Below are 21754 nucleotides of genomic sequence, written 5' to 3' on the forward strand. Positions count from 1 at the left end.
CATGCACTGTTTTGCTTGCACTTACATGTTGAAGATAATTAATAAATAAATTGGATTCTGAGAATCTGATAGCACAGGTAGCTACTCTCTATGCAGCTGAATGTCAAGTTTCAATTTTTTGTGGTAATTAAGTAAAATTTTCTATTATGGCGTAAGTATTTCAATAACAGACTGAACTAAAATGTTTACTCATATCTTATGCCACTTTCATTGCAAGTGACATTTCTGCTGACCAATATGAGACAGAGCGGAAAGAAAACAAAAGGGGGTTGTTCTTGAACCCCCTTTTAGATCACCAAAAAAAAAAAAATTTCCCCTTCATTTTCAGGTTCTCAGGCACAACAGAATGGGAGCAACTGGGATACTTAAGCAGGTCCTTACCAGCCCTTAAATCATGTCACCAGAGAAATCACACTAAAGGAGAGCAGTAAGACAAAAAACTTCCAGTGGCCCAATCAGCCATGCTGTAGCTGCAAACTAGAGCCTGCCCTGCAGATCAGACTGAGACAGAAATAAAAACTGTCCTTTCCCAGCGAAGGACTTTCATCTGTACCAAAAGGTGCTATAAAACTCTCAGGCCTGCACTTTATTGATCTCTAATTTGCTTTGAACAAATCACATCTAAGCTAAAGATATATTCCTCCTTTGAACTTCCTCCCTATCAAACGTCTGCAATGAGAGACTTTTAAGGCTGCCATGTTGATTTTTGAGGCCACATATGGATTGTGTGTGTATGAGAGAGAGATAAAGGGTTTTTGACAGTCTTCTAGTAAAATGCAGCAGTCAAGTTCACAGCTGAAATAGGTACGCAATTTAAAGTGAGGAACTACAGAGGAACCCTTAAAGCTATGATAATATGCAGAGAACCTTTGGGAAATAAGCATGAATGCAATTGTAAAGTACAACTGAAATTCTAACTCAAATTACATTGGAATGTAATTTATTCACACAATATTACATTTTTCCCCAGTCTTACCCAAGATCTCCTGAACTTCACTTTTGTGCTTCTTTCATAGTCTCTAATGGTTTCTTTATCAAGGAATGACTAGCTCTAAATATTGCTGTGTTTTTGTTTTGTTTTGTTATTTTCTTCCTATGTAACATTTCTAAGACATATCTTCCTTCCTCCATTTTAATATAGAAACCTTATTCAGGCCTTCAATATGCTGTAGTACCCATTAAAAGGCTTTAGAAATTGAAATGGTACATCATCAGTATGATTCAGGCATGATTCAGGAATCACTTTCCACTCATACTGTGTTGACTGAATCACATGTTTGCCACCATTACTTGCTCCTCAGTTTGCACTGTATGTCTTCAAAGTAACAGCAAATCTTTTGCAAGTTGGTCTTCACCTCCCTATATGATCAGTTGTTCCTCAAGAGCATGGTGGTGTCCTCTTTTACCCTGTTCATAGCAAAGGGTTTCATTATTCTCCACCTTTGCTGGATATGAGAAAGCCCCACGGCAACACTGACAGAGGGAAGGAGGACAGCTTTCAGATGTGTCTTTCTGACATAAGATTATACATTTTTTTAAAAGGAACCAGACAAATGGTAAGGAGGACTTCCTAAGGTAACAAAGAATGCAGTCTCACAGTACTCTTCCTACCTGTGTTCACCCACTCACTTTTTCAGCTATAAATTCCAGTTACTCAAACACCTGATGCCACTACATATATACACAAACACAGAACCTCCCAGAGCAACAGGGCATTTCACACTTCTGGGGTAATTAATGGAATGATTAGAATTAATATAATAGAATATATATAGATAATAGACTAAGTATATATATACATATACATATGCATATACATATACATACACACACACACACACACACATTTATATATATATATATATATGCATATATAGATAATACACTAAGTACCTTTCACTACTAAAGTTGCCATGGAATATATTATTATACTCATAGGCTCTTGACCAAAATTCTCCACTTAGGTTTTACCAAAAGGTGTCCCTTACTGTAGGGAGAATTCTTTTATTATTATGAAGCCCAAATATATTTTTCCATCCCAGTTTTTGTGGCTTTTTCATAGTTCTTCATTTCCCATTCTTTAGAGTTTTCTCTTCTTCCATCTTATTGACCTCAGACCCCTACATGCTTGAAAAGAAGAAGCTCCTCTTTAAATTTGTGCCACAAAGCACAGGTACTAATTGGCAGCTTCTGCGCTCTGCAGAAACCTCAGTGCTGTGACACACAGTCCTTTAGCCACCTACTCACCTGTAAATCTGCAATGGAGAAGATGAGGGCAGCAGGTCAACTAGTACAGGTAGCAATGCCAATACCTTGAGTAGCAATAATAATCTTTCTGTGCTGAGCTTTTGCTTTAATGATTGAAAGTCAGTGGGGAGGGTGGGCATGAGGAGCTCAGGGGCTAAAAGATTTCCAAAACTATTCTACAAATGTTTGTAAATCATATGGCTGTGAAGGAAGTCTGTCTGCTATACAGCTTGCAAATAATTGCCTTCTCCAGTACATGGAACAGAGACTGGAGTATTTTCCAAGGTGACTGCTGAAAACAGTCACCTTGAGTAAATATGGACAGATCTCTCACATGTCTGGCAAACACTTTATGCAGGAAAATGCTGTTTGAAAGGGGAAAAAGGCAGGATGTCATCAGTGTCACACCATTTTCATCAAAATTTAGAAAAGAATGATACTTCCATGCATACAGATATGTTGTAAAAAGTAACAGTGGTGAGTTCTAGAGAGTTCCAAGTTGCAAACCCTGGTCTTTAATTTCAAAGGGAAAAAACCCTTAAACAAATGATGTAAAAATCCCCATCAGATATGTGTCACCCTGAAAACTCAGCTTCTGAGCTTGCTGACATGTTTTTCTAAAGACTTTCCCAGGACAGTAACTGTAAACATAGATATGTGTACATTCTTCCTGTTACACATCTTGTGATGGGCATCTCTCATGGCCAGTGCAGTGAGAAAGTGTTATCCTGACCATCCAATCCCTGGCCGTGGTCAGAAACCTATAAATCCTGGGAGGAAAAATAAATTTTCTCTTCTTTTCACCACACCTTGACCTGTGTCCTTGTGATCTACTCATCTTCAGCAGTAACAAGATATGTCCTCCTTTTTGAAGAAGTTCGTACCAGCCAGCCTGTGTGGTGCCTCCTGAGCATGACTGCTTTGAACGAGTGCTTTTTGAGTCTCTTACTTTTTCCTTACTCGCCTATCTCAAAGCTCAGATTTGTGATAGTCATGCGGTAGAAGAATCTCATAGATGACAGCTCTTGCCCTTAGCTACAGTGGGATTATCAGGCAACTGCTCTACTGGTTTGTATGCTGATAATTAAGTCAAGACTATGATCTGAAATGACCAAGTGAAATGACAAAAAGCCACTTGGAATAGCGGCACAGGTGGAGAGAAAGAGTTATCTTATTTTTTCTCTTTTCACCTACGTATTGCACTGATAGGCCAAAAACACACTGTGGCATGGCACCAGCATTTTCTTTGCACTTGTTTTTGAAATCTCCATGCTGACAACTCTTCTCAGCTATTTGCCCTACAGTGCAGATGTGTATCCTCCGTGCATTTATATTTCCCACAATACGGTGCCACACCTCCTGTGAAGCCAGCTCAGCAGCAAGCATCACTGAGTCTCAGCACGCTGCTGGCTGAGCTCCCTCCTCTATCCAGCACATTTCCACAGCACATGGAGAGACTTCAGGCTCCTGAAGCAACACAGACAACCCTTCACGGATGAAATTCTTCTTCTATGCAGAGGACATGTAAACAAATACTGAAATATTTTTTGCAACGAAGTTTGAGTAATTGGCACATGCGCATCATCATCCTCAAACTGGGCTGAACCTAATTTCAAACGAGCACTGAAAACGCCGGCTGGTACTCGCTCATTCACAATGCCCTGTTCCACGGGCACTCAACACTGTCCCACCTCACCACCCCTCTTGTCCTGCCTGCCTCGGGCCGCCAGTGCCGGGCTGTGCCGGGCTGTGCCGGGCTGTGCCGGGCTGTGCCGGGCTGTGCCGGGCTGTGCCGCTCTGTGCCGGGCTGTGCCGGGCTGTGCCGCTCTGTGCCGGGTTGTGCCGGGTTGTGCCGGGCTGTGCCGGGCTGTGCCGGGTTGTGCCGGGCTGTGCCGCGCTGTGCCGGGTTGTGCCGGGCTGTGCCGCCCTGTGCCGGGTTGTGCCGGGTTGTGCCGGGCTGTGCCGCCCTGTGCCGGGCTGTGCCGCCCTGTGCCGCCCTGTGCCGGGCTGTGCCGCCCTGTGCCGGGTTGTGCCGGGCTGTGCCGCCCTGTGCCGGGTTGTGCCGGGCTGTGCCGCCCTGTGCCGGGCTGTGCCGCCCTGTGCCGGGCTGTGCCGCCCTGTGCCGGGCTGTGCCGCCCTGTGCCGGGCTGTGCCGGGTTGTGCCGGGTTGTGCCGGGCTGTGCCGGGCGCACCCCCGGAGGCGGCAGCAGCCCCGACAGCCCCGGGCGGAGGCGGCGCCGGGGGGGCTCGGATGCCGCAGCCCCTCCAGCCCTCCCGAGCCTCCCGGGGGCCGCACGGCTGTGGGCAAAAGAATTTTAAGGGCTGGAGGCAATGCTGCTCAACATCCAGGTCACGCCCTGGTGTCCCCTTTTTCTTTCTTTTTTTTTTTTTTTTTTTTTTTTTTTTTCCTAAGGAGTGGGCGTGAGGGACTTAACGCCGAGCGAGCCGCGAAGCAGCGGCAGCAGCATCTGGGGAGCCGCGTGCGTGAGGCAGAGGAGGCAGACGCGATTACTTCAGAATTTATTTAAGGACTGGTGAAAACCACTGCAGCGGCTCCAGGGGAAGTCCCCGCGCCGGGGAGCGCGCCCAGCCCGGCAGCGCCGCGCCGCTCCCTCCGCCCCCGCCTCCACCCCCGCCCCGGCCGGGCTCCGAGCCGGGCACGGGGCTCCCGCCGCGCCCGCCCTTCCCCAGTGTGTCCTATTAATTACACGCCCGGACTATTGAGATTATGGCAGGTTTTATCCCTGCTTTCTCACGGCCGGATTACCGCAGATGATACGTTTTATTACGCTCTACGGTTAGAAGAGATGCCGTGGCGTTTGCCTGCGCTCCTTAGAGGACAGGATGCGTTAGCGTAGCGCTGTGATGCTGCTCTCGCTGCCGGTGTCCCCGGGCGATGCGGGGCTGGCAGCGGTGCCCGGGGCGCGGCCACCACGTGCCGTGGGTGAGCTCCGGCCGGGGCTATCCCGGCCCCGCTCCCGGCCCCGGCTCCGGTCGGGCTCTGCACGGCGCCAGCCAGGCAGCGGTGTGCCAGGCAGGCAGCGACGAGCCGTGGGCAGAGGATTTCTCGCTGTAAAGCAGAAAACCGCGTCTGCTTTTTGATCGTGCAGGCAGTCGTGCGAGCGTGTGGACTTCAGTCACGCACAGAGGCATAATTGGCCTGGGAGGTATCGAAGAACCAGGGCAGCCAGATACGGCTTAGTTAAGTTTAGCAAAAGATAAGAAATCAAAGAAAGATGCTCTCGCCCTGCCCCCTCCCCCTGTGATCGTTTGCCTCCAGCTGCAAAGATGCTGTTGCTCGAAAGGGGCTGCTGGAGCTTTAAGAGCCGCTCCCCCCCCTCCTGCTCCCGACAATGGTCTGAACCGAGCTCTGCTTCCCAAAGCAAAATTTGTAATATGCCATTTTTCCCATGGATGCTTCTCCTCTTGGCTGCTGACGAAGTGACCGAAGAAAATGTTGAGGTGCCAAGCAGCGAGACTTGCCGGAGGACGGGTGCGGGGGCTCGGGGTTCCTCGGAGCAACGCCTGTGTCACCATTGCTAGGAAGATGGTCCAGGAGTGCTCGGCTGTGTGAGTCCCTGCTCGAAGCCGGTGGAGACTGCGGTTGTTATTGATCAAGTGAAATAGCAGACGCCGAAATAAAAGATACTAGGTACTGAACCTTCTATTTCTGAGTTAGACATTTCTTCCTTAGACTCGATATCCTCGGGGGATGAGGTGCAAATGCAAAATCTAGCTGTCTGCCTCTTGCTGTAGTACTTGTGTGGTATTTAAATGCATTTCTATAATGGGAGTTGGGGGATTTCAGACTAAAAAATGTGAAACCAACCTCATTTTTTTTGGTTGTGGTTAAGGGAGGTAGGAGGTCAGAGACACGGCATAAAGAACAGATGGTTGGAACGAGTCCTTTTTTCTAAGGTACTGTGTTGACCACCCCTCCTGTGTGGAAGGAGTGCAGGATGCTTCTGTTAAAGGTGATATCATAGTTTAGTGGAGACTGGCAGGTAAGGAGTTAACTAGGAGGAGGAATATGCATGTAATGCAACTCAGACAATAGGAAGGATTTTCCTTATTGGAATTACACTGTGCTGCCTAAGAGTGATCTTGCTGAGGATGTCTGAAGAGACATAATTGCAGTAAGAGCTGGTTTTATCAGTCACTTTATCTATTTAATGATTTGGAAAAAATAGCTTGTAAATGCAAAATACTCTGAAGGATCCAATGAAATGAGTTTTCAAGCTGATGTCACTGTGGACAGGCTAGAATGTATGATAGGTAGATTTCTACTTCTTTTTCCTGCAGCAAAATTACAAGTAAGTTGAAATGACTCCTCAACTGTGGTGTGCAAATCAAGCATCAGAGTAAACAGAAAACAAGCTTTTAAAGCCAGTTATGGATAGAAAGGCGAGGGATTAAAATTAGATTTACATCTAAGGTGGTGGCCTTCAAGGTGAGCAAAATGAATGCTTGTCTAAAAGCCTTTGTCAGGCAGAAGCCAAGTAGCTTTGTGTCTTCTTATTCCCAGAGCTTCTTAAGTGAAAGAACTCCATCTGGTAAATTATTTCCAGGCTAAATGAGATTGCAGAGGTGTTTGTTACAATATTCACTTAAATAAATAATTCCAAGACTCTTGGACAACTGAGGTAACAGAAGATGCCAAATAGGGTGGGGTTCAGTGAGAAGAAGGAAGACAACTTTGTCATTTTCAACCTCTATAGGATACAGAAATTTCATGTAGTTTTAGAGTCAGTGTTGAGGACATACTTTGGTACCTGGTCCATATATGATCATAATCAGAGAGAGGTTAATATAAGAGAGTTGCTATCAATTAATTTATTAGTGGAGTCCCTCCTGAAAAGAAGCTTTATATAACTCTTAACCAAGGATGGCCATATCCTCTGCTCTGTGTTGGAATTTTAGTCCATTCCCTTTATCTGGATGTTTAAACTGAGCTGCAGAATGCCTAATTGAGCTAATACGGAGTTCACTCTTGATGGAGACATAATGCAGCTAATGCTATAGATTTGCTGTGACATTTTTGCATACAGCCTGAAAAATCTTAATGTAATGACAGTGAACCACATCTCTCCCCCTCTAGCAGGACAGACTACTTTCAGCAGTCGTTTTTTTGCCAGTTGAGTGTTGTATGTGTAGAGGGGAAACCTGTCCATGGTTTCTGGCAATATAGTAGGTAATGGTCACATAACATCCAGCATGCTCCCTGGTATCACATACAGGCATTTGTGATCTTTATGCCTTTGTTTGGAGGGAGTTAAAAGGAGATTGATGGCTTGTCTACGTTAGTGACTTTTCCAACCACTGTACTGATCCAAACCCACTGAAGTCCATGACAGAATTTCCATGAATACAAGCATTTGCTGGATTAGATTCCATGCAAATGGAATGGAGAAAACATTGAATTAGGAACCAATCAACCTGGAAAAAGCTTTGTAATAGGTGGTGCAGTAGATACACGATGGACAAGAAAGATAATGTGTTCAGAGAACTTCAGTGTACTGCTTCTTAAGCTGCCATTGTATATGGCTGTGATGCCTGACACTCAGGTCGAGAGCTACTACTAAAATAAGAGTCTAGGTTTTATTTTGAATTAGAAGAGTTATAAAGTTATTACATTACCTAAAAGTCTATTTCTAGGGGGTGTTTATGGATTAAAAGGGAAGCAGGAATTTGTTAGTATCCTGCTCCCCCTTTAGAACCTCTCTGGGAGTTTGGGACAGTTGCAGGTGCTACAGAAGTTGACTATATGTTACAGTCCTTGCAAGTTTTGGATGCTGTGGAGGCACCCTGACCACGGGAGTTGTAATGTCTGCTCTGTGGCTCAGGATGGATCAAAGGAACAGTGATTCTGTATTAAAAGTAAAATGCTGGTGACTTTACACATCTTTCATTGAGGGATTGCTTTACTTACATTCAGGATACTGGGTAAAGCAATAAACTTTGTAGTGTAGTAGTACTAAGTTCCGTATCAATGGAGCTTTTATTTTTCTATTTAAAGGAAGAGAAACACATTTGAAAAGTCTTACTTTTGTTGGCTTAGATCAGTCAAGCATAACTTTATTTAAGTTATATTACTACAGGGCAAGTCAGCCTTTTTCTGGCAAAGAACACAAGCTTTCCTTCTCTTCCTTTGAATGAAGAGGTATACAGGGCACATTCAGCTACTAATGCCACCTCTTTAAGTTGAAGAATATACCACCTTGTTTATCCTTTTCTCTCCTCTTCTTTGCATGGCTGCATGGGAGGTGTTGCACAGGATGATATACAGTAGAGCTTATTCAGTTATCATGGACTTAAGTGGTCTTGAAAATATGGAAAACACGGGACAGAGGTGTTTAATCCATTACTTGCAGTTCTCAACACCCACTGGAAAGGAATTGCAGCTTCCTCAGTGTTCATTCTTCACCACCTGTGTTCCACTCAACATGCCTTCAGGTTGGAGTAGATGATCTCCAGAAGTTCCTTGCAACCCTAGGTATTCAGTGATTCTGTCCCATCCAGACAAAGCAAGGCAGCTGTCCACACACTGGTGGATTGCTGTAGTTACCTGGCCTGTACCTCACTTTCTCCTGATGACTGAGACGGTCAGTTCAGGTCTTAATTACCTGTTCCCCCTCTACTTCCATTCCTTCCCCAACTTCTTTCCTGCAGTTCTGTGGGGCAAAAGCCTGCGGTTCTCTGGTGGCACAACAATCTGCAGTAGCTTGCCAGATGCATGGTTAGGCACCACAGGTATAACCAAATAGTATTTGAGGTATCAAGTTTTAGTGAAGAAATCCTAAGTAAAATCCTTCATTGGGAAATTACTCAGTCTCTGCAGAGGTGCTGGGTACAGGTACCTGAGTTTACTCAATTCAACACCGTTCATCATTCCTTTGAAAAGAAGCAAAGTCTGTGTTTCTGGGTTCTTGGATTTGTTTGGTGGTTGATTTGTTTGATTCCTATCCTGTGGAATTATGTTGTGTGGAAAGGACCTTTGGAAGTCATTTGTGACAACCCCTTGCCCAGAGTTGGGCCAAGTGCAAAATAAGATGAGTCTGCTCACTGCAGGTTTGGAAACTAAAAAGAAGATTCAGTGTATTGTAATTTTCAGAAACTTAAGGAAGATATTTATGCACTCCAATTTTGTTGCATTTAGATTTTGTCACATTACCTGAAATTTATAAGGGGAGTAAGTTTGAAATTGTGGCAAAACAATTCAAGGTTTCTGTTTTAAACTTCAGAGATGGGATTCTAATGTTTCATGTACATTGTTGATTGTCTTTGCTTATTCTACCTATTTTGTCACTGTCAGCTCTGAATTATTTTTCACTAATAGGACTCATCAAAGAAATGTAACTGTAATTGCCTTGTAGGAGTTGATAGGAATGTATGGGTTGATAGGAATGTATAGGTTAGGGAAAGGGATGATATCTATGTTGGGATAACAAATATCTGAACATTGGAGCTGGCATGTGCAGACCAAGTGGAGAGATTAAAATACATGCACAGACTTGAAGATGTTTATGCATCTGATTTTCAGTGTGCATTCAGAGTAGAATGAGAAACAGCCTATTACACTGTATAAAACCAATTCAAAAGAGGCTGGAAGTCTGCATGCCACTCTTTGATTTTTTTGGGGCCATTCCTGGGCATATGGTTATATTCTGTCAATTATATGACAGGCTGATAAAAAAAGTAAAAAGTGTGGAATATCCAGATGTTAGTTTATGAATGTGCTTGGTCTATCCAGTAGTTATGGTTTAAAAAATCAAGTTCTCTGAGCCTATCCAGTTTTTGGAGCAGTAAGAATGAAGAACAGAAAGGAAGCTAATGATAGTCCTTTTTTAATCTTGTTCAGTTCCATTCTGAGTAGAATTGATATATACATATTTAGTAAGAACTGAGTACCTGAGACGAATACCTGCTATATATGTATGAATCTGTTCAGCTGTACATGTATCATTAAGTCCAGGATGCAGCTGTCCTGTGTATATGAAATTTGATTCATGCATATGTAGGGAAAGGTATCCGAGTTTTTTCAAAAGTTATGTAAATTCACAGATCAGCCATAAAAGTATGTGTGGCATGGTAGGTTCTGAAGTGTAATACAAGTGGGCCTGCCAATAACCTTGTTAAGAGCCTTTTAGAACTGCAGCTTTGACTTTGTGACTGTGTCTCCCCTATAAATATGATTGGAAAAGGCATATATTTTTCACAGAAAGAATGACTTATTCTGGTTAATTTATTAGAGACATCACTCAGTGTTTAATGATTGAAATCCTTCCTGTATAAAATACACTTCAGCTTAACACAGATTTATGGTCTATGATAAGTGGGGAAGAGTAGGTAGGTAGAGTGATTCCTTCTAATTTCATTGTATGAAATATTTCAGCTGATTATATTATGAAACAAGACTAAAAATTGTTGGGGTGATGGAGGTTTTTAATACCCAAATGTAGGTTTAAAATTCAAATTACATACAAGGAAAATCAGGAATGGCCCTCTTCCTCTACTGGAAATTTTAAAATATAATTCAAGTTACTCAGGCTATCACCACATTAGTGGTCAAACCAAACTGATCATAGCAATACTATTTTTATTTTATATTTTAGCAGGAATCCCTCAGGTGTTTCTGTCTGCATGTGTTGTCCTGGTTTGCATACACCTGCTTCTGATGTATGCAAACTAAATTCCTTTCAGTGATAACTAAACTGGGAGCTGACTCTTAAATTTAAATCTCCTTACCCCATGTGTGACCCACATCATCCTGTGATTAGCCAGAGGTTGACTAATACATACACACACCATCAGAAGGCTCAGGAAACGTCAAGAGCTCTTGTAACCCTGTGACATAATTCACTTCCTATATAAAGATCCACATGCATATGTGCCCTTTTATTTGTCCTCAGCTTCCAATCTTATGCTACTAGACTGTGATCAGTCTGTTTGCTGACGCTCCTCCAGTGTTTCTGTGAGGCTCTTCCTCTGCTTTACCTGCCCTAGCTTTTACTGCAGTCCCTCTCAATATGTCTTCTTTCCTTTTTTTTTCCCTTCATTTAAAAATTCTTCAAATATTCTCAGCATTTTGATTCCTTTCTGCTATCAAGCAGGAAATTCATGAAAGGTGTAATAATGTCCTGGGGAAGTAGCTCTATTCTTCTGCGTGTGCTTGGGAACAGTGTTAAATGGTGGTTGCCTCGGGACATTGAAAGCATCCCATGTGTTGGCACATATAAGAGTGATAAATGCCAAAGAAGTTTAAAAAAGGAAACAAAAAATGCTTTTCTAAAGGCAAGAAGACACAAATCATAGTAAATCAAACAGCACAGCATACTAGGTCTTTCATGAAAGGTTGTAAGAAATTATTCTTTGTAAGCCCCACAGCAAACCTGCAGTTGATTGAGATTTTGTTCCTTTTTTTGTGACTTGGTGACCCAGGAGCACTCTGAGAAGCCAGGTTTCTTTCAGAGTTGTTTGGGGTCCTCATGGGCCCCCACAAACCATCTGTGTGAGGGCATGGTCCAGGACTGCTGTATCTCCTGCACCTTGCTGTTGCCCCTCTCTGTCACACCCTCCCAGCATTTCTATCTGGCTCAGGTTAACAGACTGCTTTGCTGTATTTCTCTCCACTCTCAGGGTGGGGGAGGGAGAGGATGCATGTGGTTCCAATGGAATAATAGCTTTGATCTCCGAACTTCCAGAAAGCGATGTACATCACCAGGCTGACTGCAAGAACTGCTGTACCTTTTAAAGATTCTCCTGGGGCTGCGAGCTGTGGGAGAAAACTTCCAAATAGCAGCTGCCTACACCAGGAACTGCCCACCCATTCCCTGCCTTCTCTCCTGTCTTAGTCATAGCTAAGTTTGTTACTTGTGCTGTCAGAACAATGCAGTCCAGGGATTCAAAATAAGAACAATGCATGGCCCCTGCCTTCCCTGAAAGCAACAGCTGAGAGGGACAAGATGTAATAGTGCCATGAGCATTCAACTTATGGATTCCCTTGTACCCCATAACCACTTGCACATATGGCTTCCCACATCCCCATAATGACTTTAAGACAAGATTTCCTATCTAGTTTGAATGCAAGGTGCTGAGGTAGCAACAGCTGTCCACAGACAGATTTCCCTACCTGTTCTTGCGAATGTTCCTGCAAAATTGTACCACTCTCACTCTGCCACAGCCAGTGTGCAGGGGTAGCAAATGCCCTTCACACCAGAAACCTGATCTACATGTGTAGGACACTGGAAGTATATTCTTGAATGATGAAGCTTCGCTGATGAGAATTCCCTGGGACAAGTGGTGTGACCCATGAGATGTTGATGATTGTGAGGCAGGAAGGGATTGGTGACAATCCAAATTGTTAACTTTGGTGTTGAAGAATGGGCATGCAGAGACCATGGTCTCTGGCCACCTGGTGCATACTGAAAAGTTATGATTGAGCTGTGCAAGTGGGAGATGGCTTTGAAATTTTTAATTGTCCCTTTGCTCACTGTGAAATTAACCATCCCAAACTAGTTAGCCGCAGGTGGGAGCTGAGCGGAGGCTGGCGGTGGCCCCTTGCTGAGTGCAGTGTATTTACACTGGTGGTGTGAGAGGTTCCTGGAGGCAAGACGGGCTCTCCTGGCTGGCATTCCATATCTCCAGGTCCGTGTTGACAGTGGACAAAGCAGTTAACATCAGCAAGCTCCCCCAAGGATTCCCAAAGCTTCTCCCTGTACATGAACCAGGGGTTTGAGATTTAGATAAGCTGAAGCATGGGACTAGGTGATGTTATTTGCTCTGCTCAGGACAGATTTAAGAAACAAACAAAAGTGATTCTGTTCCTGGTAACTCAATTTGCACAAGATATCAAAGGGATGTAATTAGCTGAGTTTCTAGTTCTTGACCTCTTACTGAACAAGCTCGCTGGAGATTAATTTCCCCTGAGGATGGAAATAACTAGATAGAAAAATAGATTAACCTGGTATTGTTAAGGCAGTATGATACTGGATCAATGGCTAGCCTGAGCTGTACTGTTGAATTGCCTAGAGGAGGACAAAATCTGGCAATTAGTGGCAGATATTGACATCAATACCAACAATTCAACAATGAAATTAAGTAAGAGAAGGGAGAAGAGGAACAATAAGGGAGAGTACAATTGCAGAGGAAATATTTTCCGTTATTTTAAGCATTATTTCCAAAACTATTAATTTAAAATATTCTGTAACCCTCTGTCTCTTTCCAGTCAGTCTTTAGTTTTGGGAAGCACATTCAAAGCCTTTGCTCTGTGGAATTAGTCACTGTGTTTAATCTCTCTCTATTGACTATCTGATTAACATTGCGCACAAGTTTGAAAGTGGGAACAATGCAATAATCTACTGTGTCCATGTGACAGAGTTTATTCCTCTTATTAAATATCCTCAAATGTTTTCTCTACTGAAGAGCTGTTCCTTGATTTGTGTTCTTTTTAAAGAAATGATGTGTGAAGTGATGCCAACGATAAATGAGGACACCCCGATGAGTCAACGGGGGTCCCAAAGCAGTGGCTCGGACTCGGATTCTCATTTTGAGCAGCTGATGGTGAACATGCTGGATGAAAGGGATCGTCTCCTTGATACCCTTCGGGAGACACAGGAAAGCTTGTCACTTGCACAGCAACGCCTACAGGATGTCATCTACGACAGAGATTCCCTCCAGCGACAGCTGAACTCAGCACTGCCTCAGGTATGTCCTTAATAAAGATTCTTTTTTTGTTGTTGTTGTTTAGGTTCACTAATTTTTTACTTAATACCACTTACTTTAACCCTAATCAGTATGTATTCCTTGAAGTCCAAATTTTGCTCCCATTGATGTCAGCTGCAGAACTCCTATTGAATTAATAGTATCTGGTTTGACCTCTATGGGACCTCTTTTCATATTTAAGAGTGGGAGTAATGCTGTTGACTTGAAGGAGAGCAAGATGAAGGCCTGTAGCTACTGGTTCTTTTGGCTGTTGCTCTAGCATTTACAACAGGTGAGGGATCATTTAAACAAAAGATCTAATGGTAGAAATAAAACAAAAAAATGAGGATGTTTTCTAGAGACTTTCCTGTATAAGGATTTCTAATAAACAACAAATAAAACTAACTTATGTAGGTTTAATAAGGTACTACACAAACCCACAAAAACATCTGATACCTTCATATTTTAATTAAATTAAATTTAAATATTTATATAAATGTCATTATCTGAAGTTACCCTAGCCTTTTTTAGGAATTTCAAAATTAACTAATTCAGTTAAAATACTAATGTTATATTGTATTTCAACATTATATGTTAATATAATTGTTTTTTAATATACTAGAATTAAAGCAAAGAAAGAACTTCCGTTTGCTTATCGGGCCAGAAGTTGGAAAGATACCATGATTCAAAATTCAGGTTTTCTCCATGTTTTTTTCTTTTTTGTTTTTTGTGTCTCTCAGCTGTCACTTATTAGGAAATGTGACTATGAGGGTCTAGGGAGGAATTAGGACAGCGTGTGGATGGAATAAAGAGGTAATAAGGATGAATGAAATGAGTAAGGAAATTTTGAAGGGTAGAAGAGGAAAATGGCACTCTGGAATAGGGAACTGCAGTTTTTCAAGGGCTAACCTCAGCAGGTCATTGAGATATCTGGGGATAGGACTAAATAAAAGAGAGAGAGAGACTAACTTGAGCATTAGCTCCAGACAGTAAGAATGACTGCAGCTGTCTTGGGACAGACAAAAAGGAGTAGCTATGATCTTGATATACTGTAAAATCAAGGTTTGTTTTTTTTTTTTTTTTCTTTTTTCTCTTTATTTGTGGGCAATTGAGCTTCTTTTGTAGAGGTGTCTCTCCATAGAAGAGTGGAAAAAAGTAGGTGAAAGACAGCATAAATCCTTTATTCAAAGATTTATTGCTGGAAATCCAAAGAAGAGGGGACACTGCATCTGTGAAGTCCCTTGCAGTGTGCTGCTCAGTGTGCAGAGGCACTCTCCACTAAGCAATAGTGAGGTATTTTTATTGAGCACTAACAGGTGTCTAAGCCCTCATGTTTCTGTGTCTTGCATATGCAGAACTCCTGCTAAAATACTGGAGACTAGCTAAGGAAAATAATACTCAGCCTAAATGTCATGCAGAGCATTCTAAGGAAATGGATCACAATAGTATTTTATTCTTTATTTCTTCTGGTAAGAAATAAAACATAAAATTATATTGTGTTACATAGTTTTGAATGATAGCTATACACCTCCTAAAAGCAATTGACTTGTCAGGTGAATGCTTTGGTCTACCATGAACCATTAAGAATGTGTGTTTCAGGTAGCATTCATCCTTATATCTAAGAGAGATGTGGGCTTCCCATATGAGAAACTGTGTGACACACTGCTTATACTTTAAAGCAGAATCAGTTTTTTTGTCCATCAAATATGTTATCTAGATCTTCATATAAGAAATTCAATTCTGTAGAAATCTGTTCTTATAAGTACAGAACACTGGCTTAGTAATATAACATTCTAATAATCGAGTCTTTCAAGGATATTATTTTCATCACTACCATACTATTTAGTTTCAATTCTGAACTTGAGATATTCAAGATTAATAGGATACTATTGAGATGTAGTACTTTTACAGTTTTTTGGTGTATGGTTTTATGAATGGCAAGCTTGCCTTGCTAACTGCCTGTTATAGCTTTCTGACAAAATATTACCTAGGACTTATTACCTGATGGAGAGAAAACTACACTCAGTTTAGGAGGAGAATATATAAATATATTTTATAAAAAATATAAGATATTTTATAAGATATGATAATTATAATTTAGTTGCAGTATGGCATCTAATGAGTCTTTCTTTATCAGAATATATTCTTTTAGTTCTTGATCACTTGAATGGTTTTCAAAATTCAATTATTTCTTAGTATTTACGTAGTGCTTTGTGCGTAGAAACTGTGTATTTACACAGTTCTATTCCAAAGCCTTTTTTTAGGACACTCTTTTTGCTTATTGTCTGTTTAACTGTTCACAGTGAAAAATACATTCTGGAGAAATCATTACACTTGGAATAAATAGAACTTGAACAAAAAGGGCTTGAATGAAAACTCGAATGAAAAAACTTGAATGAAAGCTGTTGAAAAATCTTGTCTGATGGTAAATAGGAAATCATAAATAACATTAAATAGGAAGCTTGTGTTATTAGTTAATGCTGTTACAGCTGTTAATGCTGTAGCCAGTGACTGTAAGTGTCTTTAAGTATTTATACTGGTCTGTACTGAAACAGAACAATGTATAATTAACAATGTCTTTCAAATCTGAGTTACACAAATATAGTTGTCATGCTAAGTACTATCATTGAAATAAATTTTATTTCCATTAGATTGGCACTCTTTATGAACATCTATGTGTAACTGAACAGCTATGTTTAAGGAAGAAGGGGAAAAGTGAGCAGAAAATTACAGCTAGTCTAAATAAAATAACAGGGAAGGCTTTAAAACTTGTTTTGGAGGAAAATCTAATAATATGTCAAAAAGCTAACTTAGAAATATGACATAGGTTTATCAAAATTTTCTTTATACAAAGTAACTCAACATGACTCTTTAGTACTATACTTTTTAAATTGGGGAACTACAGTATCCCTAAAATGATATAGTTTGAAGTCACCTCATTTAAATTACTAATAGATGGGAGGTGTGTAAGGAAAAGCAATATAGTAATTAGTAAGGTAAGTAATAAAAGAGAGAGAGGAAAAATTTTCACTTACTATAGACTGACAGGATGGAAGGAGCGTAGTAGTAGCTAATGGATTTTGAGATTAATTTTTATTAATTTGAGCATAAGAAGAAGCATGCTAGTGGAAATTTCAGGTGACACAAAATTGAATAGTCAACTAAGGGAGTATTATAATGCACAAGAACAAGAGTAACAGAGGTGGGATGCTAGTGCATGGTACAAGGGTGAGAGCCTCATATCTAGCAGGTAATAAAAAAATTGATTTTAGGTAGCAGTAGTAAAGAGGGATAATATATGGTTTATAAATGGTGGTAGGCAGCCAGTGGGAGGTGGATGTAGAAAATGGAAAGTACAGTTCTGAAATATGTTACATAGAATTCTTCTGTTGGAAGTAGGTAAATATTAAGGCAGTTGAACCAAGGGGTGGTTTGGACCTCATTTATCTGAGTTTTGGCTCAGTAGTGATTGAGAGTCAACCTCAAGTTGTCAGAGATTGAGAAAAACCGTGCTAGAGGAAAGAGGAAGTAACATCTTCTGCCTAAAAAGACTGATTGAAGTTTTCTTATTTCTGGGGGAAACTGTCTTGAGAAGCACTGTGAGTGATTTCATAGATTTTCTTGGACAGACAGGAAGATGGAATGAACAGGTGAAGATGAAAGAAATATTTTAAGCCAAAAATAATGTTGATGAAGGAATAAATGATTATAGGGTACCATGAATAAAGATGGATCATTCATCAAAAGAAGGTCTTGAATTATGAAGGAATGGCATCTTTCTTAGACAAAGACACGGTGAAAACCCAAAACTTTTCAAGACGAAGCTGGCATAAAAGACATTATATATCATAATACCTTTGGCTAATCTGTGAGCTTGACCCAGAGTACCCCTTCAGGTTCTTTATTTCAGACTTTATTGTGGAGATACTCAGAATCTAGCTTACAAGTAATGTTGTTTATTCTTCCCAAAGCTGCCTGTTGACAGCGGAAGCCTCTAAGGAAAGTGTATTTGGGTCTGCACTACATCTTCCCCAATGATAGGAATTTATTGCATTTAGGTCATGACTCTTGAGTCCAGAAAAAAAAAAATAAATTCCTAAATACAATGAAGTACACTGTAATGAGAAAGCATAAGCACTAACTACTTAATAGTGTGTTTTTATTTTTTTGGAGTAAAAATTAGGTCTTTTACTGTAGCATAAGAAAGTGTTCAACTAAAAAGGTTAGGAACTCTAACTCTGTTTTTGAGTGCTAGAAAGAGGAAAATGTTCAGGCACAACTTTCTCAAGCAAATTGAACCAAAATCTTCTCTAAGCTAAATTGTCTAGAAAATATCACCTTGATTAGTTACCATGTAAACAAACTGGAAAGATACAGTGTATGTCATTGTAAGACTTCGAATGACACAGAATCATAAGAGTATAAATGTACTCTGATAAACAATACTGAACGACTTGTTTTTGGTTTTTTTATTGTTCCTTTTAGCCTTTCAGGAATAAGTTTCAAGGTATGAAAGGTATTATTTATATGAAGATGTTAATAAGTTATCACTCTCTAGTTAAGTTTATTTTGTTCATTAATAATGTTCTTGCTCAGTGATTTACTTAGAAATTATTATTCACAGAATAGTTGAGGTTGGAAGGGACCTCAGGAGGTCACCTTGTCTAGCTTCTGCTGCAGCAGGGTTACTAAGAACAGGCTGCCCAGGACTGTGTCCAGATGGCTTTCGAATATCTGTGAGGGTGGACTCCACAGCCTCTCTGGGCAACCTGTGCCAGTGCTCAGTCATCCTTACTGTAAAAAGTAAAAAACATTTCCTGATGTTCAGGAGGAGCCTTCTGTATTTCCATTTTTCTGTTCATTGTATCTTCAATATAATATTACCAGAAAGTCCTGCTTTTACTGATCAACTGTGGTAGCAGATTTTATTTTTTTAATGGCTATAAATCTTTTCACATATTGATCATCGGAATCTGCATCGATGATAAATCTTTTTTAATACTATTGTCTGTCACCAGTCAACTCATTATTTTCCATATGCCTTAGAATAGTTTCCAGGAGGATCTGCTCCATGATCTTGCTGGTTACTGAGATGAAACTGACTGGCATTCAGTTCCCTAGATCTTCCTTTTTACCCTTCTTAAAAATTAGGAGGGTAATTGTCTGACTTTCCAGTCAGTGGGAACTTCACAAGGCTGACACAGCTTCTCAAATATGATGGATAATGGCTTAGACACTTCATCTGCCAGTTCCCTCAGGACATGTGGATGCATCTTATCAGTTGCTGTGGATTTGTGCACCTTCAGGTTCCTTAGATGCACATAATCCCAAACCTGCTCTTCAGTGAGTGCTTCTGTATTCTCCCAGTCCATGCTTTTGCCTTCTGTAACTTGGGATGGTGTGGTGGAGCACAATGTGTAATTTGCATGGTTTTAAACAGCTTAACTTACAGGAGTTGAATTCTTCCGTGCATGGGCATAAACCCTCCTGTCTTTAAAATATACCTTTTAAAACTAAAGTAGTCCAGATATGGTAATCTTTGGTAGAGATCATTGAATAATTTATACTGAGAGAGATGGTTGGAACTCTATTTTCTTTATTTTTTAAAACTTACTTTGTTTATTTCCAGAAAGTTTGAGTACGTTGTGATTTGTGAATCAAAAGATTATGTTGAATCTCTCTGGTGGAAATCTAAACACCTAGTTCTAGTTGAGTATAAATTCTTCCGAATGATGCAATTTTTTTTTTCCCCTCTGCAATAGATATTATTTTCAGCACTGTTTGCAAGTATTTCTATTTATACTATATATAATATAGATAGTAGAATTGTTTGGAGTGTGAAACTGCAATACTAAAATTAATCCTTTGATATCTTCTGGTACCCCATAGATTTCAGCTAAATTGTAATTGTTAGCTACAATAATTCAGTAATAAAATCAGTAATAGAAATATAGTGACAACCATTAAGGTTTTATTTGATCTAATAAGATACCACTCATTTAGAAATGCTTACTGGAGGCATGATAGAAGGGAAAATCCAAAGAGGGAAATGTAATGACCTTGTTTTATTGAACCAGTTTATGTAATTTGATCAATGTTAACCTTTAATAGGATTGTGATTAGAGAATTTTGTTGGTAGACTTGCAGTTTCTTCCAATACAGCGAGCAATTAATTTTTTGCTGCCAGAGACAAGAAAGGTACAGGGAGAAAACATTAAGTCAGTAGGGCCTTATTCTGAGATGTGTGTGCATGTAGTGCATGGATACAAAATACTGGCCTCATACAGATACATATATAGATACAAAAGATAGCCTGACAGAAATAAATATTAAAAAGATTTAAACAGATTTTAAAAGTAATAATTAAAATAATTTTTGTTTATTTAAGAGCGGACATTTGCTATTTGGGTAAAATAATAGCTTGGCCCACACTATTTTTCTCAAAACAGCTCTTGTTCCTATGATGAAAATGGAATTATGTCTTTTTTTCACTATTTCTGGCTGTGCTGAAGAACATAGAGTGCCAATGGCATCCTGTATATTTGAATGAATAATCAGTACTTTTTCTGAGGTTCTAAAAACATCCTCTTGTGAAGGACTTCTGCAAGTTCTTCATCTATTTTTTTTTTAATCTTGCAAGAATTTTCATTTTTCTCAAATTTCCAGGGAATAATTTGAAAAGAATTCCCAAGCAGTGAAATGGAGATCTGAGCAAAATGTGTCTGAGGTGAAAATTCCAAGTTTTCTGTCTCAAAATCCAATGATACACTCTGTACTCGTGTAAAAAACTAAAGCTTGACCCAATATTTGTTTCTATCTCTGAATTTCCTCTGTTTTAAAATTTTGCAGGCTATTAAATATAAACATGTTAATTTTCAGGTGTTCTGAATCCATGCAGTTCCCACTAAAATCAATGCAAGTATCAAGTTTCTGTGACTGCAAAAATCAATTTAGATTACTGAAAAACAGAAATATTTTCAGAAACAAACTGGAACAATGCTTTTTTTTTGCTAATTATCTAAGCTATTTGTCTCAAGATACAAATATTGAGGGGAACATATTAAGATGTAGGCAAAAAAAATCAGATACTAACCATAACTATTAGTTCTAATAGATTAAATATAGAAATACTTATTTTTATAGGATTTAATTGTATAGAGGGGAGACAGAACATCTGGAAATCAAAGACAACCTGGGATTATAAAGTTGCAATGGTTTAAGTGCAATGCAATGCTGAAGTATGTGTCCAACCTAACAGATGTTTAGGAAAAGTTTAAGGTTTTCCTTCCTCAGTAACAGAACTATTAGCATAACAGCACATGGCAGTTCTTTTTTCCACATAAAATTGAATGAAAGTTGTTTTCATAGTGTTAAATAGCAATTTTATTCTGGTGGATGACTCATAACTAATATTATCTGATAAAAGAATGACAGTATCTGTGGTTTAGGTTTTTAGCTGGGTCTTCTCTGGACTATCTTTTTTTTTTTTAAACTGCCATCATATTCCCAACAGCACACCGTTAAAGGTATAATTATACTTACGAGTAACAGCCTGAATTCTTTTCAAGTATGAGTTTATTTCCTTGCTGTTGTGAAGTTCTGTATATTCAGGAGCATTTTGCAAATAATTTTAAGCAGGAGATTTTCTCAAAAGGTTTGCACTTCTTAATAAATACTTGACTGAAGAAGACCAATGTAGCAATCCAGCACAGGAATAAAATGGGATATTGGAATATAATAACAATGGGAAAAAAGACAGAAACTTAAATATTTAGAGGAGGAGGAACATGTGTTGAATGCCTGAAGC

The 21754-nt window shown here is 40.0% G+C and overlaps 1 protein-coding gene across 4 annotated transcripts in view; it reads left to right on the forward strand.

The window, feature by feature from the left end:
* Positions 1–4869: 4869 nt before the first annotated feature.
* PPFIA2 (PPFI scaffold protein A2) overlaps positions 4870–21754 on the forward strand; it is a 289459-nt gene continuing 272574 nt past the window's right edge. For 2 of the 4 annotated variants that reach the window (XM_023932720.2, XM_023932737.2), the window contains exons 1-2: positions 5615–5899; positions 13700–13950. In XM_023932720.2, coding sequence (XP_023788488.1) covers positions 13702–13950 — 249 coding nt within the window. In that variant the 5' untranslated portion in view covers positions 5615–5899; positions 13700–13701. Of the gene's footprint in view, positions 5900–13699; positions 13951–21754 lie in introns of all 4 variants that reach the window. The other 2 variants (XM_023932782.2, XM_086887835.1) reach the window with 2 other exon arrangements.

This window comes from Cyanistes caeruleus, chromosome 4 (genome assembly GCF_971803275.1).
Source record: "Cyanistes caeruleus chromosome 4, bCyaCae1.hap1.1, whole genome shotgun sequence".
Taxonomy (NCBI): Eukaryota; Metazoa; Chordata; class Aves; order Passeriformes; family Paridae; genus Cyanistes; species Cyanistes caeruleus.